We start from the raw sequence: 19,418 nt of genomic DNA, 5'->3' as shown, positions 1-19,418 counted from the left end.
CGCAGAATTGACCCACGAGCCAAGCCGGGGGCAGGGGGCGTGGCCTTGAGGTGCAGGCGCGGCTCTACGGTAGGGGGCGTGTGCCTGAAAGACAGGCAGGGGCGGGGCTCTGTAGCGGGGGGCGGGGCGGGGAGGATGGTGGCGTCGCACGGCGCGGTGACGTAGGGCGTGCGTGGGTGACGTCGTGGCGGCCTCTCTCATTCTGGTTCGGGTCTCGTCCTCGCTGCCGGCCCCGCTGCCCCTCGGCCTGTCCTGCCTGCGCCGCCAAGCCGCCCCGTCCCCCCGCGATGGCGAACGTGGCCGACACCAAGCTCTACGACATCCTGGGCGTGCCGCCTGGGGCCACCGACAACGAGCTTAAGAAGGTACCGGGCCGGGCGGGGGAGGCTGTGGGCCGGGAAGGCCCCAGTTGGGCAGCCGGGAGGTCACGATGAAGCGGGGAGGCCCCGGCCCGGGCAACCGTGGGCCTCGGGCGGGATCAGAGTGGGCGGGAGGCCAGCCGGGGTCTAGGCCTCTAGGCTAGGCCGCGCCGTGAAGCCGGTTGCGGCCTGCCCGCCCGGCCGGCGCTGGGGGAGGCGACTAGGCCGCAGGGAGGCCAAGGCATCCTGCCGGAGGGAGCTGGGGCGCCGGTGGGAGGAGGGGATCCCCGCCAGGAGTTGTGGGATCCCCGCTGTACCTGAGGGGATCGCCGGGGTTCCCTGCCCTAGAGCCGCCTGCTCTTGTCTCCTTACTTGGTGCCCACTGTGGGGAGATGCCCAGACTGGTAACTGAGCACCAGGCGGAGACTCCCCCAATCTCCCATTCCTCTGTAAGGGAGGGTCTCCGTGGTGCTCTGTTGGCCGATCCCATCACAATTAAAGGCTTCAGCTATAAAACCCGCTGAAGCGCAATACGTTCTAGCCAGTACCATTGTCTGACCTACTTCAGCAACAGCACGGGCTCCGTTAGGGTCTTCCTGTCCCATCCCTATAGAGCTGATCTTTCCCAGGCTGAAAGCACCTAGGGAAAATAAACAAAGAAGCTGAGCAAGAGAGCCTAGAGCATTGTGATCTTCATTACCCTATACTCAGCACTGACATCTAAACATTTATTGGTTCCATCCATTTAATGTTGTAGTATACAAGCCACTCCTCCCTCCCTCCACCCCCCAGAACAGCACCACCCATCACTTAAAAACTACACCAGAGCCTTGGTTAGGTAGTTACTATTCACTGCCTGTGATCATTTGCAATGATGGGTGGTACTGCTACTGTGAACTATACATCTCCATGTGATAAAGAAATTTGTTTGGTGAGGGTATCGATCATTATGAAACAACAAAGTGGAGGTGTCTTGGTGAAAGGAAGCTATGAGCTGATCACAGCCAAATATGATCAGACAGTCTACAGAAAGAAATCTGTTTAGGGTATCCTGTTTGTTACGTGAATGGAAAACCTGGGAATACAAATGTTTAATACATATAAAAAACACTTGTTATGTAGCCCAAAGTATAGATTCAACACTGCTTAAAATATACTTTAGTAGTTAATGGTAAGGTTGCCAACTGTCTCTACCAGTGCCAAGCGTATCATCTCTTGTTAATTAGTTTAGACTTAACTGAGTGTCCAAATAGTGAGAACATACTTACAAGCTACCCTAATACAACTGAGACAATGTATGTAGATACTGTTTTAATCTGGTGTCAAGCCCTTACGCCAAAGCAGAAAAGAAAAGTGAAAGCAAAGCAAAATAGCTTTATCATTATGATGCTGATGAGATGGCAAAACTATCTTCAATGCTGATTAATTTGTACTAAGTACTGTCTTCTAGGGCTGCAGTAGAATGCTAATGTAGGCCCAGATCCTGAAAATACTTCTCTGAGTAACTATGCACTTGAGTAATTCCATTCAGCTAAATGGCTCAAACTAGCATGCTAAAAATAGTGTGGCTGTGGTGGCTCCAGTAGAGACTCAGACTAGCCACCCGAGCTCAGACCCAGGAGGTTGGGTGGGCTCAAGAGCCCAAGTAGCTATGTCCACAGTAGGTTGGGAGGCTTGTTCCTAGCTGCAGTGTAGACGTACCCATAGTGATCTACTAAAGGTTTGTCTAAACAGGAATGTTATACTAATATGAGCTAAGGTATGATTTTATTTTTAAACTGGTAACTATATCAGTATAACCCCTTACGTGGACATTCTTCTATGCCAGTATAAGAGTGACTTTTTGGTTTTGCTTATGTGACATATACCAGAATAAGTGTCCACACTATGAGTTACACTGGCATACTCCATGTTGACGGGGCCTGGGGATTTTAAAGTTTTTCAGTGTATTCTAGAATATTTTGGTTATAATCAAGGCTCTGTTTTGTTACACTGGCTAAGTTTTACGTAAGCATTCACATCCCCTCTTTACATGCATGAATGCAGAATATTTCATAATTATGCAATGAAAAAATGGGTCTATAGTTATAAAGCAGTATCTACTCCTGGGGGATTCTGCGTGCTGGTGCAACCATGGGTGCAGTTGGGGGGATTGTTTCCCTCCAAAGAGAGGTGAGGCATGGGGGGGGGCACATGAAGTTACATGCCACTGTGCCTCCCCACCCCCAATTTCTGCAAGCACAGAGCTGCCCAACTGAAGAAGGCTGTGTCTGGGCTCTGCTTACTCCGCAGCTGAACTCTGGGTCCTACTGCTCAGCTAAATGCCGCCTCCTAGATTCTAGTGCCAGTTGTGCTCCCCTTCTGTGTGCTGGGAGCCTTCCTGTTTTCTGTGCAACAGTGAGTGCTGGTAGTGGAGCTGGAGAAAGTGTTGTGGGAGAAAGAGGCAGTGGGGAATGAAGGTGGGGTTGAATAGGGCAGGGGGTGGGAGGTGGTGAAGAAAAGGGGATAGGAGAATCGCAGGGGGAAGCGAAAGCCCAGCATGCAGCATCCCCTTGGCAGCAGCTGGGGCTCCCCCATTAAGCAGGCCCATTGAACCCTCACCCTGACAAACCCTACAGCTGGACTGCTCCAAGTCCCCCAGACTCCCCACCCCACAGATCCCCACTCCGCCAGCACCTGAACCCCCCCCAACCCACCACCCCACACCCAGACCCCCCGCTGAGCCTCAACCACCTTCACCTGGATCCCCTGCAGAGTCCCATTGTCCCTGCATCTGGAACCCCGCCCCCATGAGCCCCTGTGCATCCAGATCTCCCACTGAACCACCCATACCAGATTGCCCCATACAGAAACCTCTCACCCCATACTTGGATTCTGCTGGGCTGAGCCTATCCACCCACACCTGGTGCACCTGGCACAGTGGGGCAGGGCCTCAGAGTGTTTCTGGGGCAGACCCAGCCCTTGCACTGCATCAGGGTCAGGTGCAGCCTCACTGCTGAGTTCTTGTACTGGGGGAGGTGGGGGCTTCAGGGTGATCTCCCACCTCAGTGCAGCCAATGGCCTGTGCTCTCCACTGCCATGCTGGAGCCACATTTATTTATTGACAAATACAATTTGCAGAATTTTAAAATATTGTGCATAATTTTTAGGTGCAGAACTTTAAATTTTTTGACATAGAATTCCCTCAGAAGTATCATTCTAGTCATCCTTGCACAAAAGAGGAAGATGTGTTCTCTACCCCAAGAGCTTTTAGTTTAAATGAAAATCATACAAATATAGTTCAAATGCAGCAGTCTCGATAAATAGGTCAGTGAAAATGATGTGAAAATTTTATGTAATACTATACTATAGAAAGGAAAAACGGTGTGTAAACCGTTCTCAACAGCCTGCTTTTTCTTGTTCTTGAGAAGTTTAGGTCTCTACTCTCTGAGCAGTTAACTTTTTAAAAATTTCTATTTTTAAAAATAGAACCCCGTTGCCAACTGTGTCCACCTATCTATTCAAGGGACACTATCATAGGACCTTACCACATCAGCCACACCATCAGGGGCTCGTTCACCTGCACTTCTACCAATGTGATATATGCCATCATGTGCCAGCAGTGCCCCTGTGCCGTGTACATTGGCCAAACTGGATAGTCTCTAAGCACCATGCATCTGATAAAGTGGGTTTTAGCCCGCGAAAGCTTATGCCCAAATAAATTTGTTAGTCTCTAAGGTGCCACAAGTACTCCTTGTTGTTTATATTAATAAAGTTTCTTCCCTCTAAATCACAAGTAACTGTTGTAACTCTTTTGAGACAGTGTAGTGAAAACTTCCCCAACTAAATTCAGCTCCATAACTCTGAAGTGGTAGCAGAAAAATAGGTTATGCTAAGCTGTGTACAAAATATTGTTACTCAGGTACAGCCAGACATGTTCAAAAGGAAAGAAGCAGTTTGAAAACCACTTCTTAGAGAACCTGCTTTACTTCCTTGTGCTACTGTTTCAGAACAGTAGAGTTAAAATATTAGCGTCTGCATACTTCTGTCCATGTACTTAATTCAAAGGGGTGCTAAATCTTCCTTGAGAAGTATGTAGGGAAGAGAATGAAGAAACTATCAATGTGGATTGATCGGTTGGGTTGGGTGAGAACCTGAGGCAGCCATTTTGTTAGTGGACTCCTGAGGAGAGTTACAAATCAGGACAGGATTTACATCCAACATGATGGTTTAATAACTATGGTATGCAAATCCATACCCTCTAGCTAATGGTAATCTCACCCCTTGTTCACATTTGGAAATTACAGCTTTATATCAGTAATGAATGCTGTATAAAGAATTGGTTGAGTTCAGTTTCAGTGTAACACCTAAACCAGAATACAGAAAATCAACAGTTTAAATGCAAGTTTTTGTAGTACTTCAGTTACTCTATGCACTACATTAATGTGCCAGATCCATAAATGGGTAGTTAATACTGAGTCAGTAAAATTAAATTCATGGAGGTTAAGTCCATTAATGGCTATTAGCCAGGATGGTTAAGGAATGGTGTCCCTAGCCTCTGTTTGTCAGAGGGTGGAGATGGATGGCAGGAGAGAGCTCACTTGATCATTACCTGTTAGGTTCACTCCCTCTGGGCACCTGGCATTGGCCACTGTCGGTAGACAGGATACTGGGCTAGATGGACCTTTGGTCTGACCCAGTACGGCCGTTCTTATGTTCTAAAATAAAATACAAGGTACTTTCTGTTTTATTGTAGAGGACTCAACTAATTTGTTTTATTCTAATGGACTTTTGCTTTATGGTTAGCTTCTGACCTTGGAATATTTTTACCCAATAATTGACTTAAGTAGGTGCTGGTTACACACTTACAGGAGACATTTGTATCTTTCTCTGAAGAGTACAGGTTCAGTTAATCAACTTGATTTATTTTGAAACATGGAATCCATCACAGACTTAATGACTTGTGTTATTTTTTTTTTTTGTCAATTAGGCATACAGAAAGCTGGCCAAGGAATACCACCCTGATAAGAATCCAAATGCAGGAGACAAAGTAAGGTGTTTTTTTTTTTTTTTTAATCTTGAAATGTATTTATTTGTATTGCCATTGTATTTAGGGGCATCAAACAAGAGATTCAGGGCCCTGCTATGTTAGGACTTATTCATATACACAGTAACAAAAAGACAGTGACCCAAAGAAATAATAATCTAGGTTGTGGCCAAGGACAAAGTAACATAAAAATGAGTTGTTGTATAGTAAGCAAAAGCCTCCAATCACCACCTGCCTAGCTGGGGTCAGCTGGCAGTGCTTTGAGGCATTGTGGGAGAGGTGAATGTTTAGGAGGGATCTGAAGAGTAAGGCAGCAGTTTTGCAGATCTTTCTTGGAAGTGTTTTCCACTCATAAGAGATGGAAGTGGAGGTGTTTGAAAGAGATGCAAACAATGAATTCAGGGGTCACCTTCAAGGTAAAATAGATTAGACATGCAGGGCTCAGTTAAGTAACCTGTCTTGAGAGATGAAAAAAGATGTTTCAGTGATGTCTCAAATGAGTTGGGTTAACATGATGGAAAAGTCTTCTTAACACTTCAGAAGACTAACATATCTGAAGCCATGTTAGTTGACTGTGTAGACTACAACAGGTTATTGTTGTTTTAACAACCGTTGAGGGTTCTTCAGTTGTTAAGCTAACATGTTTAAAACATCCATTTTGTCCATCAAGACAGGACCTTAGACCTTGTCTAGATTACAACTTTAAGAGTAACATTAATACTTAGCTAATGTTAATGTTAGCTAATGTGGTAATCACACATACTTAAATCCCAGTCTAGACAAGGCCTTGTAGGTAAAGATAAGAAGCTTGTACTTGGCATCTCTACTGATTTCTTCTTCAATGCCCAAGAGGATGATACAGTCATCCTTCATGGTAAAACGGAAGAAAAGAGTTGGATTCATACAAGCACAGCCAAATCTACCTGTTCTAAAGGTCAAAATTTAGACTGCAGTGGAACTTCTGATGTGGAAGAGTATTTAGGGTTGTACACTCCCTCATGAATAAAAGGATGAAGTGGGGCTATAAATCAGATGCTAGCATTTCCTTTGTGATTATCTTTCAAGTAAATCTGTTTTTATGTATGTAAAAGTAACTTACAGGCTTTTTTTCCTGACTTCTTTTTCAGTTCAAAGAAATAAGCTTTGCCTATGAAGTTCTGTCAAATCCTGAGAAACGTGAGTTATATGATCGATATGGAGAACAGGGCCTTCGAGAAGGTAGCGGTGGAAGTGGTGGAATGGACGATATTTTCTCCCACATTTTTGGTGGTGGATTGTTCAGTTTCATGGGTAATCAGAGTAGAAGTCGCAATGGTAGAAGAAGAGGAGAAGATATGATGCATCCACTTAAGTGAGTATCTTGAAACTGTGATTCTTCTAACTTAAGTTTCCAAAAAGAGATGGTGAAGGTGAACCTGGTCTGATAATCATTGATGCTCTAGCGGGCGTCAGTTCATTCAAAAGGTCTCTACTGTTTCCAACTCAAATTCATTGAAAGCGTTACTTCTAGATTTCAGCAAAAAAGAAACAGATCTTCCTGCATTAAAAGTTTGCCTTTGGTGTTAATAGTGTTTTAAAAGAATAATATATGTGGTTGGAACTTCAAGTCTTACGGTCCATATCTTATTAGTCAGTGTATAAACTCTGCTTCTTTTCATAAACATATAAATCTTGCCCATTCTTGACTGATTTGCACAAATGACTGTCTAAATTATTTGATCATAAATATGCCTAAAGTTGTTTAGTGGGACATGTTAGCCTTCCAGCCTCCTAGTAACCTGGTGATGTGTATTCACTATCTAACCCAGGGGTCTCAAATGGCCCGCGGAGTTATTTGCTGTGGCCTGCCAAGCTCCGCGCGCCGCGCCCTCCCCCAGTGCACACCGCATCCCTGCTCCTTTGCCTACCTCCAGGCACTTCCCGTCGCCAAACAGCTGTTTGGCAGCACTTAGCGCTTTCCAGGAGGGAGAGGGGAGGAGCGGGGAGCCGCACGCTCAGGGGAGGAGGCGGGGTAGGGGTGTGGATTTTTAGGATCCCTGCTCATCTTCATAAGCTACACCTTATTTTCACTGCTGTTTTCTGCGGGCTGAGCAGCTTCTTTCTGACCCCCCACGGATGCTGTACTGTGGGCTAGGCCACTCCTCGCATTAAGTGCTTAGTGTAAGGTAGTCTCTTGGTCTATCCAAGACCGTGATCAAGTGTCTTTGATGTTTTTGGTCGTTTGGCTTCGAGATGAAAACCTTGTCTTTGTTTCTGGGACCTTGAAATGAAAAAATTCTCTAAATTATATCTGTTTTTGCATGCCAGCTACTTTGTCTAGCAACTAGTACTGTACAAACAAACTATAAATTAGCTTTTGTATTCTCATAACTTTTTTTAGTTGTTTCTTTCTAAACATTGACACTAGAAGCAATGTTTTGCCGTTCAAAATAAACTGAGTTGCATTTATTATTGAATGATTTCTGAAGTCGCTGGAAATATGCAAAATTCTGAACTAAATGTTGTTAGACAACTACTTTTAAGTGGCTTGACTGTACTGATAAGAGAACCAAATGGTGTTAATTTTTTTTCTAGTGCTTTAGATACCTTGTAATCCAATGTTCTCAAATCTGACCGCTAAAGTGGTCATGGGAACATAACAACAATATATCAACACAAACACTTTTCCAATGGAAATGAATAAGACAAAATTAAACTCCTAGTATGAATTCTTAAGGAAAATATTAAACTATAACTATTATCCAGAACTGCTAGGAATTGTCTTGCTTGTATTAACCCATCTGAGACTTGTTTTAGATCTCCTTTAAACCTTCCTTAATTCTTCAGGTGAGTAGGCTAATTTGTTTCCTGTTGCTCTCTGCTAGAGAGCTAACCTCAGCTCTGGCTTCTGACTAATCTAAAGCTTTTCCTTGAAGTATGTACATTTACAGTTGCATAGTTTCTAATGGGATTTCACTAGATCTGAAACTGTTCTGCAAAGTCTGGCTTAAAATCCTAAAAGATAGGGTTCTGTGTTTTTAATAACTGCTTATCTTAATATAGCATTTGTTACAGTGTCAGTGTACAGTTTTACTTGCTCAAAAACTTACTGTTTAACCTCTCTTCTACATATGGCTGGGTTTTTGGTTTTTTCAAAAGTATTTGTCGACAAGGCTGAAGGTTGCTGTGATTTTAGTTTTTACCATAAATTGTCTTAGACAGTAATTTGTACCTAAGCTAGACTATTAAAATGACTTTTTCCTGAAGTGATTATTAGAATGTTAATACTGGAGAACTCACTTTTATTTTCTAGAGTGTCTTTAGAAGATCTATATAATGGAAAGACAACCAAACTACAGCTTAGCAAGAATGTCCTTTGTAGTTCATGTAATGGGTAAGTTTTGTATTTTTCATTGACAGTGCTAGAACTTTTTGGCTACTTTTACTCTTAAATGTGTTAAACTGTTAATTCAAATTGGTATATAGCATGAAGTGTAGTAGTTCTTCACGTGTAAGCTAGAACGGGTTCAAGTATTGAAGCATGGAGATACCAAAATCTAACCTATAATGCAATTAATGGCGCTCTTTGTAAAATCTTGAAAAGACATCCTCTGTATGTTAGTGACAGATTAGCCTAATTGCAACTGACACTGCTGCATCAGTGCAATTGGAGGTGTAAAGCTTAAGTTTGGTATTTATTTTCCATATGTTCTCAATTATAATCTGACACTTTCCAATTTAGTCAGGGTGGGAAGTCCGGAGCTGTTCAGAAGTGTAGTGCTTGCCGAGGTAGAGGTGTACGTATCATGATCAGACAGCTGGCTCCTGGGATGGTTCAGCAGATGCAGTCTGTGTGCTCTGATTGCAATGGAGAAGGTAGGCCAACTGTTTCCTGTGCTTTTAAAAATGTTTAATGTGGTTAGAATCTAGGTTCAATAGTAAATTGTCATATCTCATCTGGAGAATTTCTGAATTAGATTGTAATTAGTGAAGTTTGATTTTAGTCTGTAAAGGATATTTCTTCACGTATTGGAATAAGAACACAATTTTGCAAAGTAGGGGAGGATTGGAACCAGAATAACAGGTGCTACTGCTTGGAAATATTTGGACATGCTTGCCCCAGTATCTTGCTGTCTGGTGCAAGCACTATAAAAACCATTTACTCTTATGGGATACATTTAACTTAGCATCAGGATAGATTGATTTAAATCAAAGCATTTTAGAGCAATGTTTTGCATTTGTTCATTTGAGTTATTTTCCTAAAGAGAAGGTGATTGTCATTTATCTGTAACCACTGAAATATTTTTTAGCAACTATATATATATCCTTCCCACTAAATTGGGTGCTGCTTCTTGTTAACCAGGGGATGGACTATATCTATACACTGAAGCATTTAGGAAGCTTAACTTGCATTCAAATTTGTAATTTGTTAGAAAATAGTGAATGATTCATTTCTTATTTACTAGACTAATTTTTTACTTGTATTTTTTGTCAATCTCTGGATGGAAATTTGAATTCAAATTAAATGCACTAAATTGTGTTATTAAATAAAACTACCTTCAGTGTGCTGGAAATATAACAAAAAAGTTATTGGAAGCAGTTTTGCATTTAAATTTATTAAACAAAGAAAGTATTAGCTGTAGTTAATAATTGAATTTATTATTTCTGGGGTCATGTCCTTCAAAAATTTAGAACTAGTAGATCTCATCCTCTTTCACCTAGTTTTATTCAAAGTTTGGAAGAAAAAAAAAAAAAAGCTGTCTTTCAAACTAGGCACCAAACATACTGCTTGATATTTTTTTATTTTAAGTTATTTGTTATTATTATAGTAAATTTAGGCCTAAATTTATATGCCATCTCAAATTTAATTTTAAATAGATTGTTAAAAAATAAACCCGTATTTAATTTAAAGTTCTTTAAATATTCATCGATTTTTATATCTACTCTTCTCAGCGTTCCAAAATATTATCAATATGGTAGTGAAGTACATATATGGTAGTGAATTAAATATCCTTTTCCTTGCATATATTTCCTGGATCTTTCTTAATTTATGCAACACCACTAATTTTGTCTGAAATCTTGTGCTTGTACTACTTATGATGTAATAGCTGAAAATGCTGAGCTGCAATAAAAATTTAGTTTTTAGTCTATTTTTATTCTATAACCAGTCAAACTTTTTACTAAAGAATTGAAAGACTGTGGTTTCCTGTTTTTAGCTCTTTGTTACTTTGCCTGATTTAATGTAAATGCAAAGTTCTAGTAGGACTGGACACATCTGCTGCATCGTAATGTTCTGTACACTTGTTTCACATAGGAGTGTGGCTTTAATTTCTGAGTAGCTAAATATCTGAACATAACAATTGCTTCTGCTTGCAGCACTTAAATAGAAGAAGCAATAGGTACTGTACTGGCAACTGAAGTGATGGGATTATACAGGATATTTTTCTTAGAATGTTCTGGTTATTCTGGTCTGCTATAATGAAGGCAGTTCCATATAAAATATCTGCCCTTTAAAAGTATATCCAAATAGACTAGAAAACAAAAAGGCTCTTAAGAAGTATTGGATATTTTTTGGATAACTACCCTGCAGTCTTCTAGAAGGCAATTCTCCTGTTAAAGGTGAAAGGCAAAGCACAACTGTTTGTTCTTTACTGATCGTCAAGATGTAAAAAATGCTTTAAAAGTGAACATATACACTAAGAATGTCAGCTCCTCTCTGCAGGAGAACCTGAATGGTGGTGTCACACTAAGCCAGGGGTCGGCAACCTTTCAGAAGTGGTGTGCCAAGTCTTCATTTATTCACTCTAATTTAAGGTTGTGTGTGCCAGTAATACATTTTAACGTTTTTAGAAGGTCTCTGTCTATAAGTCTATAATATATAACTAAACTATTGTTGTATGTAAGTAAATAAAGTTTTTAAAATGTTTAAGAAACTTCACTTAAAATTAAATTAAAATGCAGAGCCCCCCAGACTGGTGGCCAAAACCCGGGCAGTGGGAGTGCCACTGAAAATCAGCTCGCGTGCCGCAGGTTGCCTACCCCTGCACTAAGCTATGACCTGACCTGCTGCTTTTTCTCTCTTCTCTCCCTCATGTACCGTCTGCATCCCCCACCCCCACCCAGGTTACATCTACATTTACAGTGATGTCTCTCACCATCTATACAGGTATAAATAGCAGTGTAGATGATGAGAGACAGCTTAGGTGAGTAGAGTGCCCTACATACCTGAACTGCCAGAGATAAATACCCTACACTGCTCTCTACACACCCAAGCAGTGCCTCCCACTTTTACGCTGCTATTTTTAGTAGTGTAGTTTCCTCCTGCCAGAGCCTTTCCCCACAGTCTGAAACTCAGCCTCCACACCCCAGAAAGGAGAACTGCACCTTGGTTTCAGTTTTGTCCCATTACCAGGTTTCTCAAAGATTTTTCATAGGTTCCCCAAGCAAAATGAGGAAAGGAGGAACCTGACTCCTTATAACTCTTTTTGTTTAGAGGTGGAGGGGGGCCGTTTTTATGCATGAAGAGCAATAAAAGCCACAGACAAAGCTTATTTTTCCTTGCAGGTTTCCTTAAATGCTCATGCTGTTTGGAATTGGAAGTCATGGTTCTTGTTCCATCTGGCTTACAATCTGAGTTCTAACTCATCTTCCATCCCACAAAATGATTTTGAAGATCTCATCCTCTTAGTGCCTTTTAGGTCTCTTTCTTCTCATAAGGATAGCATTAGATTTGTTTTCCCCTTGTGGGACACACTAATAACACTGAAAGAAAAAAATTTCCAAAGTAATTTGAGATTGGGGAATGTGCCCAAGAGAACCAATGTACGGTAAAATAAGTGGTACTGTATCCTCAAATAAGGAAGAAAAATATTCTTAGATTTTTTCAATCCTTCTTTCTCTAGGTGAAGTTATTAATGAAAAAGACCGTTGTAAAAAATGCGAAGGGAAGAAGGTGATCAAAGAAGTAAAGATTCTTGAAGTCCACGTAGATAAAGGCATGAAACATGGGCAGAGGATTACATTTACTGGAGAAGCAGATCAGGCCCCAGGAGTGGAACCAGGAGATATTGTCCTCCTGCTCCAAGAAAAGGAGAATGAGGTAACTTGTGACTTAATAGGTGAAGTAAAGTTGGTGGGTTTTTTATATTCCTTAGAAATATTTAACTGGATGATGGAGTACAGACACTTACACAGTTACCTAGATTACTTTAAACGAACAATTGAAGGAGAGAAACTGAACTTACACATACATGGGTCGTTCCTAATGGTAACTGCTATAATTCTGAGCTAGATGGTTCTGTCTGTAGACATGCAGAGGAGCACACCAAGCATCCCACTGTCTCAATATGATCATAAAAAGTTACTCTCCTAACTGAAGCAGGGTTACCCTTGGAAGACTTACCACTATGAATGTCCTGTCCTTGTTGTTGTGCACCTGCTTCAATCCTGGCATGCAGTAAGTAAAGCTGAGTATAAAGCCAGCTGTTTTTTTCAAAGGCTGTCAGATGAAAACGGGGAATCTCCCTCAATCTTCATTGCTGTAAACTGCTCTGTAATTCTGTTAACCTAGGAAGTGTGACAAATGGGTTTGGAAATATTAACCCAGATAAGTAGCATGGTCATGCTGATATTGCACTCATCATAGGACCCCTCCTCTTTTCTACCCAAACTGTAGACCTACATTTGGCTAATTGCATTTTCATTCTGTCTTGGCACATTTATATTTCTACACAGTATGTACTTTGGAGAATATTGAGTTTCATACATTTCAACTAAGTACTATAAAACTTATTCTGACACAGTACACTATGCTAAATTACTGGAATATGTTATTTAAGGAAAGTTGCAGTATACAGTAAAGTCCAGGAGAATGTTTCCATGCTTTAATGTGGTAACTATTTTTGGCAAAGTTCAGTGCATTAGGTGAAGTAACATAAGTGGTGGTTCAGTATTATGAAAACAGCATGTAAAACTATTGTGTGAAATTGTGGGGTGCAAGCTGTTCCTTTTCTGGTGTTCCATAAACAAAATAAAGCATTGTGAATTTAAAGTTCATACATATTGCATTGATCAAATTCTAGTCATTGTCCATCAGGAAAGCTTTGAATTAAAAACTGAAGTAATATAAGTATCAGAAAAATCTTTAAAATGATTCATGCTGGAGTAGCACTCCAACACCAAAGCACTTGACCTAGCCTCTCCTACAGCTGTCTGGTTTGCCTGTGTGCTCAGTTGCAACTTTGTGCTCCTCCCTACTTCTCTGCTGTGATTGGGTGAAGGGAAAGGAAGGCTACTAGGATAAACAATGTGACTTCAAGTGTCAGGTACTGCTAGCACTAATGACAGGTCAGATATTCCAGGATTTGAAGCAGAGGCCTTCTCAGTCTTGGTCTTTTGATCTAGCTATGTCTGCTGCTGTACTGTCTTGTGCAGTAAAACATATTGTGGCTTTCTCCTTTTTGCTATGACCATGTGTACTAGTAACGCTGTAGGTCAGTCCTCAGTAGCTTTTTAATAAGCATGCTGCAGTTCATGAATATGTGGACAAAAGATTGCTAGCATAATTGTTAGTATGGTGGTGAAATGGTGATATTGTAAGGTGTTTGTTTATATGAGCTTGAGAGGAACCTAAAGCAGCGGTTCTCAAACTTCAAAGGACCTCCATTTTGATTTTAAATTTTTCGCACACACCCAGACACCCTGCTCAGCCCAAGGCGCCTTACCTCCACCCCTGCCCCTCCTCTTTCCACCCCATCCCCGTTTCTCCCCCTCCCTCCCAGCGCCTGCTGCATGCCGCTGAACATCTGTTCCCCGGCATGCAGGAGGCACTGGGAGGGAAGGGAAGGAATTGATCAGCGGGGCCAGTGGCCCCTGACATGATTCTGCCCCCCTCCCCTGAGTGTGTTCTGTCCCCCCCTCCCTCCCAGTGCCTCCTGCACACTGGGGAACAGCTGTCCTGCGGTGTGCTGGGGTGGGTGCGGGAGGAGTTGATCAGTAGGACAGTTGGCCCTGGACATGATTCAACCCCCTCCCTTGAGTGAGCCCCGTCCCCGCTTCACCCCTCCTTCCCAGCACCTCCTGCATGTCAGGGAACAGCTGTTCCCCGGCATGCAGGAAGAACTGGGGAGGGGGAAAAGTTGATTCCGCCTGCTCCTCCCTGCTGAACAGCTATTCCTCTGCATGCAGGAGGTGCTGGGAGGAAATGAGGGAGGGGGAATTGATCAGTGGGGCCCGAGTACCCTCGCAGACCCCAGTTTGAGAAACGCTGACTAAAGTATTAAATCATTTTGGTACCATAGTTTCAGTGTACTGAAAAGCTTGAGGAAAGGTGAATCTACTAAAATTATTGTCATGGTTGATATGCCAGCTGATCTCCTGGTTCCAAAAACTACTTGCTCTTGGGGAGAAACTCTGCTGTCTTCTCACAAAAGTCAGCATAAAACTGCTGCCATATTTTATTTTCAAGGACAGACATTATTAATGCTGAAGAAAAACTTTCCAGCAAATCTTTTCTTGCTGTGCAAGAAAGCATAACTTTGAGGATGAAGTCATGAACTAAGTTTTATATGCTGTTACACTAAATATCTGTATGTTGTGAGCAAGCAAGTAGTGAACAATATCAGGTATCTCTAATAGAGGTGCGAAGGGAAAAAGGAGCAATCTTTCTGGATTCATGCCAATGGGCTAACAATCCTTCCTTCACTTCACACCTCTGTAAATGCCTCATTACAGATCAGTTAAAGCAGCTGTGATCTTGCTTGAATACATAGATGACAGTTAAAGCAACTATACACAGCTGGTTTGGGCTTAGTCCTGAGGACTTGGAACAACACTCCTATTTCATGTATACCACATGAATAAGACACTTCCAGTTTGTCTATTGCACTGAAGATACTTCTGAAAGACTTCATGCTAAAGTTAACTGAATGCTTATAATGGCTGCAGCACTTTAGCAGTGAGTCTGAAGTACTACTCTAGTAAAATAGCTTAAAGCCTTTAATTGTACATGGACTGTCTTTTTGCCCCTCCCCCCTTTTTAAAATCTGAAAATAGTGGCATGATCAACAGCTAGCTTTTTTATGAACATTTTGAGGCTAAGTGAAATAGTCTTTAAATATATAATTGTTACCTGGTCTCCATTGTGTTGTAATTTTTGTGTTTAGATTGGAAGATCTTTGGGTCAGGGAAAGACTCAGTCTGTTGTACAGTCACACAGCATTTTACAACTCTAATTTGTTTCTAATGAATATGGAACCAGAGTCATAGAAATATATACTATTACATATTGCACAACATGCAACTCTTAGGACCTGCTTAATTGTGGAAAGTTATAACTGGTGTAGATCTGGAGTTTGATCCTTACATGAGTGCTAACTTTCGAAGGCAGCAATTTTATAACTTATGGATTTTATTACTGCAGGATTATATTAAGAGACACTTCATTGTTCCCAAGGACTTCTGTAAGTAGAACTAAATAAAGAGTATCTTTGCCTTTTGGGGGATATAACAAGAGTGAATTGTTGGGGAAACCAGGGTTTGTGGGTAGGTGGAGATCTGGCAGTAATAAGTATTAGAATGCAGATGATGATGATGATTGATGTCTCATTCTTAGGTGTTCCAGAGGGAAGGAAATGACTTGCATATGACACACAAGATCGGACTTGTTGAAGCACTGTGTGGATTTCAGTTCACATTCAAACACCTGGATGGACGTCAGATTGTGGTTAAATATCCTCCTGGAAAAGTAATTGAACCAGGTAAATCATGATTTGATATAAGAATTTATCTAGATACACATGCGGCTGTATTATTTGAAATGTTGTATCGTCAAATTATTCTCACGCTCTTGCAACTTGTAGCCGTTGTTATAGAAATGCAGAGACGTTACATTGTCAGACAGAAAGCTGGTACAGTTTCCTTTAAACTGATTAATCTTTTTCTGCCTTTAATTATAGGTTGTGTTCGTGTAGTTCGAGGTGAAGGAATGCCACAATATCGCAATCCCTTTGAAAAAGGAGATCTTTACATAAAGTTTGATGTGCAGTTTCCTGAAAATAACTGGATTAGCCCAGAAAAACTCTCAGTAAGTATTCCTTCAGTTTGATGAAAAATGTGTGTTTGTGATTTCGTGTCTTAAGGGCTCATTGTATTGTACCCCATGCACTTTCTTTCCAGTAGTTATATTTGGATTTGAGTACAGCCAAATTGTTCTTTCAATATAGTTTACAATGCACAAGTGATTTTAAAACCTTCCATTGAAGTTGGTTAGTTTACATGAAAAACCACAGGAGGGTTGGTGTTCTGGGATGTGGGTGTAATATAAAAGCGTTTGAAAACTCGATATAGTAGCTATTACTAGACCAGAGGACAAATGAAAGAAGGTGGCTACTGTTTTGATTTCTGACTCATCAGTTCTTGCTGACTATGGCTTTGTCTAAATCAGAAAGTTGTACCAGTTAAAAGGACTGATTTTGACTAATGCAAATTGGTGCAAACACCTGCTGAATTTTAAGATTGCTAATACATTTATGATAACTATGTAAGACATTCTTAACCTAACATCAGTGTCCCCACAGGGGCTTGCACATGTTTTTAAAGAAATACCTTTTAGTTAAACTGGTGCAACTTAATCATGTAGAGATGGCCTAAGAATGAAGGGGAGATGTGTGCCAAATATTGACACCTCTGTTTTCTGATACACCACTAACTATACTTCTTTTATTGGCAGGAACTTGAAGATCTTCTGCCATCTAGACCAGAAGTTCCCCCAGTAATTGGTGATACAGAAGAGGTAGATCTCCAGGAATTTGATAACACTCGTGGATCAGGTGGTGGTCAGAGACGTGAAGCCTACAATGATAGTTCTGATGAAGAAAGCATTCATCATGGACCTGGGGTACAGTGTGCCCATCAGTAAACATTTGTCTAAAATGTTGCACAAGGATTTTCTTTCAAGTTTTGCCTGACTTGTTTTCAGCAATCCAGCTGGATTGTATAAACAATCCAGATGAACCGATGGACATCTATTGCTGTATGTGTAACCTTTAAATTGGTCTATAGTATCTACAGAGTGTATAATTTAAACTAACCACAAAGCTTACATCTTCATTTTGACTGTTCTGTAGCAGAATAAAGCACTTGAAAGGAAGACGAGACTCCTTTTCACATGGGTTTTAAGTTTGTCCTCGTATCTGTGCTTGATTTTTACCAGTTGTGTAGATTTTAAGTTTCATATTTTAAAGTCAAATTCTACATTGTAAAGTTTGTGTACAACTTGTCCTGAGGCTTGGTATTTGGCTGCACCTGCGTAAGCTGCTACAAATAGAATAAAGAATTTCATAGCCTGTATCTATCATTTTAGATGCATGGTACATAAATGGGCTTTACACATAATGGGTTTAGAGCTGACTGGGAACAACGGAAGACTAAATTAGAAGTGGTTGTAAAAGTTTTTTTACCATCTTGTGAGGTTTCTGAAAGTAAATAAAGCAGTTGGTGTATAATATACTCCCTTCCCCTTGTCACACTTTTATTTATCTAAAAGGATACACTAAACTTGATTCTAATTGGTTAGTTCCTTTGTATTTGTTTTACTATACTGCCTCGGAGTCCTAGTACAATGGCATCCTTGTACTTGACTATGTCCTGTACAACCTTCATCCCTGCCCCACAGAGTTCACAATCAAGTGAAAAACCATTTCAGTGTTGAAGTACCTCTACCTGCATGCAGCTTTCCTTATTAATCAAAGTATTTTTGAATTTATTAACATAAGAACTGGTTGGCCTGCACACAGGTAGTTTCAATCTTTCACTAGAATTCCTTGCCTTCTAAATTTTTAAACATGCATGAGAAGATTTCACCTCTCAATATGGAGATGCTAGAAAAATAGCTTTGACATCCAAAACCAAATCCTGCTTATTGTCAAAGTTTAGAATTTTGTTCCGTGTTTGTTTAACAGCTCTTGGCTTTTAGTGCCCCTTTGATATTTAGGCAAGTCTTGGGATATGTCTTTGATCCACTGTCTAGAATAGCAACAAGGATTTTTTGACACCCATCTTCAGTTCTGGAAGGATAACTTCAAGAATTTCAGACTTCAAGACCGAGTCTGTATATGGTCATCTAGCCTAACCCTTGACATAAACAGACCCTTGGGGTATGTCTACACTATGAAATTAGGTCGATTTTATAGAAGTCAAATTTTAGAAATTGATTTTATACAGTCGATTATGTATGTCCCTACTAAGTGCATTAAGTAGGCGAGTGCGTCCTCACTACCGTGGCTAGCATCGACTCGGGGAGCCATGCACTGTGGGAAGCTATCCCACAGTTCCTGCAGTCTCTGCTGCCCATTGAAATTCTGGGTTAAGCTCCCAATCCCTGATGGGGCAAAAATATTGTTGCAGGTGGTTTTGGGTACATGTCATCAGTCTCCCCTCCCTCCCTCCTTGAAAGCAACTGCAGAGAATCATTTTGTGCCTTTTTTCCTGGGTTACTCATGCAGACACCATAGCATGATAAGCATGGAGCCTGCTCAGCTCACTGCTGCTGTTGTGAGCATGCCTTATTCTGCACTATGTGCAGAACTTGGCTAACAGACTGCAGCACAAGGACAATTGGGAGGAGGACATGGACACAGATGTTCTTAAAAGTATGGGATGTGGCAATTGAGACATCATGGCAGCAGTGGGGCTGGTTGATACAGTGGAACGCCAATTCTGGGCCTGGCAAACAAGCACAGACTGGTGGGACTGCATAATGTTTCCACTATGGGATGATTCCCAATGGCTGTGAAACTTCTGCATGTGTATGGCCACTTTTCTGGAATGCTATGAGTTGCTTTCCCCTGCCCTGAAGCACAGGAATATCAGGATGAGAGCTGCCCTGACAGTTGAAGCGAGTGCCAATAGCCCTGTGGAAGTTTGCAATGCCTGACTGCTCCTGGTCAGTCAAGAATCAATTTAGAGTGGGCAAATCTACTATGGGGACTGCTGTGATTCAAGTAGCCAATGCAATCATTGATGTTCCACTATCAAGGGTAGCGACTCTGGGAAAT

The 19,418-nt window shown here is 41.3% G+C and overlaps 1 protein-coding gene across 1 annotated transcript; it reads left to right on the top strand.

The window, feature by feature from the left end:
* The first annotated feature begins 166 nt into the window (after positions 1–166).
* On the top strand, positions 167–17,871 carry DNAJA2 (DnaJ heat shock protein family (Hsp40) member A2). The gene is made up of 9 exons (XM_034788877.1): positions 167–365; positions 5,329–5,388; positions 6,513–6,736; positions 8,678–8,758; positions 9,107–9,240; positions 12,267–12,463; positions 15,977–16,121; positions 16,320–16,447; positions 17,093–17,871. Exons 1-9 carry the CDS (start codon positions 288–290, stop codon positions 17,279–17,281), a joined length of 1,236 nt encoding a protein of 411 aa, XP_034644768.1. The 5' UTR covers positions 167–287; the 3' UTR covers positions 17,282–17,871.
* Positions 17,872–19,418: the final 1,547 nt, after the last annotated feature.

The sequence above is a fragment of the Trachemys scripta genome, chromosome 13 (assembly GCF_013100865.1).
Source record: "Trachemys scripta elegans isolate TJP31775 chromosome 13, CAS_Tse_1.0, whole genome shotgun sequence".
Classification (NCBI taxonomy): Eukaryota; Metazoa; Chordata; order Testudines; family Emydidae; genus Trachemys; species Trachemys scripta.
The sequence above is the reverse complement of the archived record's forward strand: the minus strand, read 5'-3'. Positions and strand labels throughout refer to the sequence as shown.

Coding starts and splice junctions, on each gene's coding strand:
- DNAJA2 (XM_034788877.1), top strand. CDS start 288: ATGGCGAACGTGGCCGACACCAAGCTCTACGACATCCTGGGCGTGCCG. Junction 5,389..6,512: donor ATCCAAATGCAGGAGACAAA/GTAAGGTGTTTT, acceptor CTTCTTTTTCAG/TTCAAAGAAATAAGCTTTGC. Junction 12,464..15,976: donor TCCAAGAAAAGGAGAATGAG/GTAACTTGTGAC, acceptor TCTCATTCTTAG/GTGTTCCAGAGGGAAGGAAA.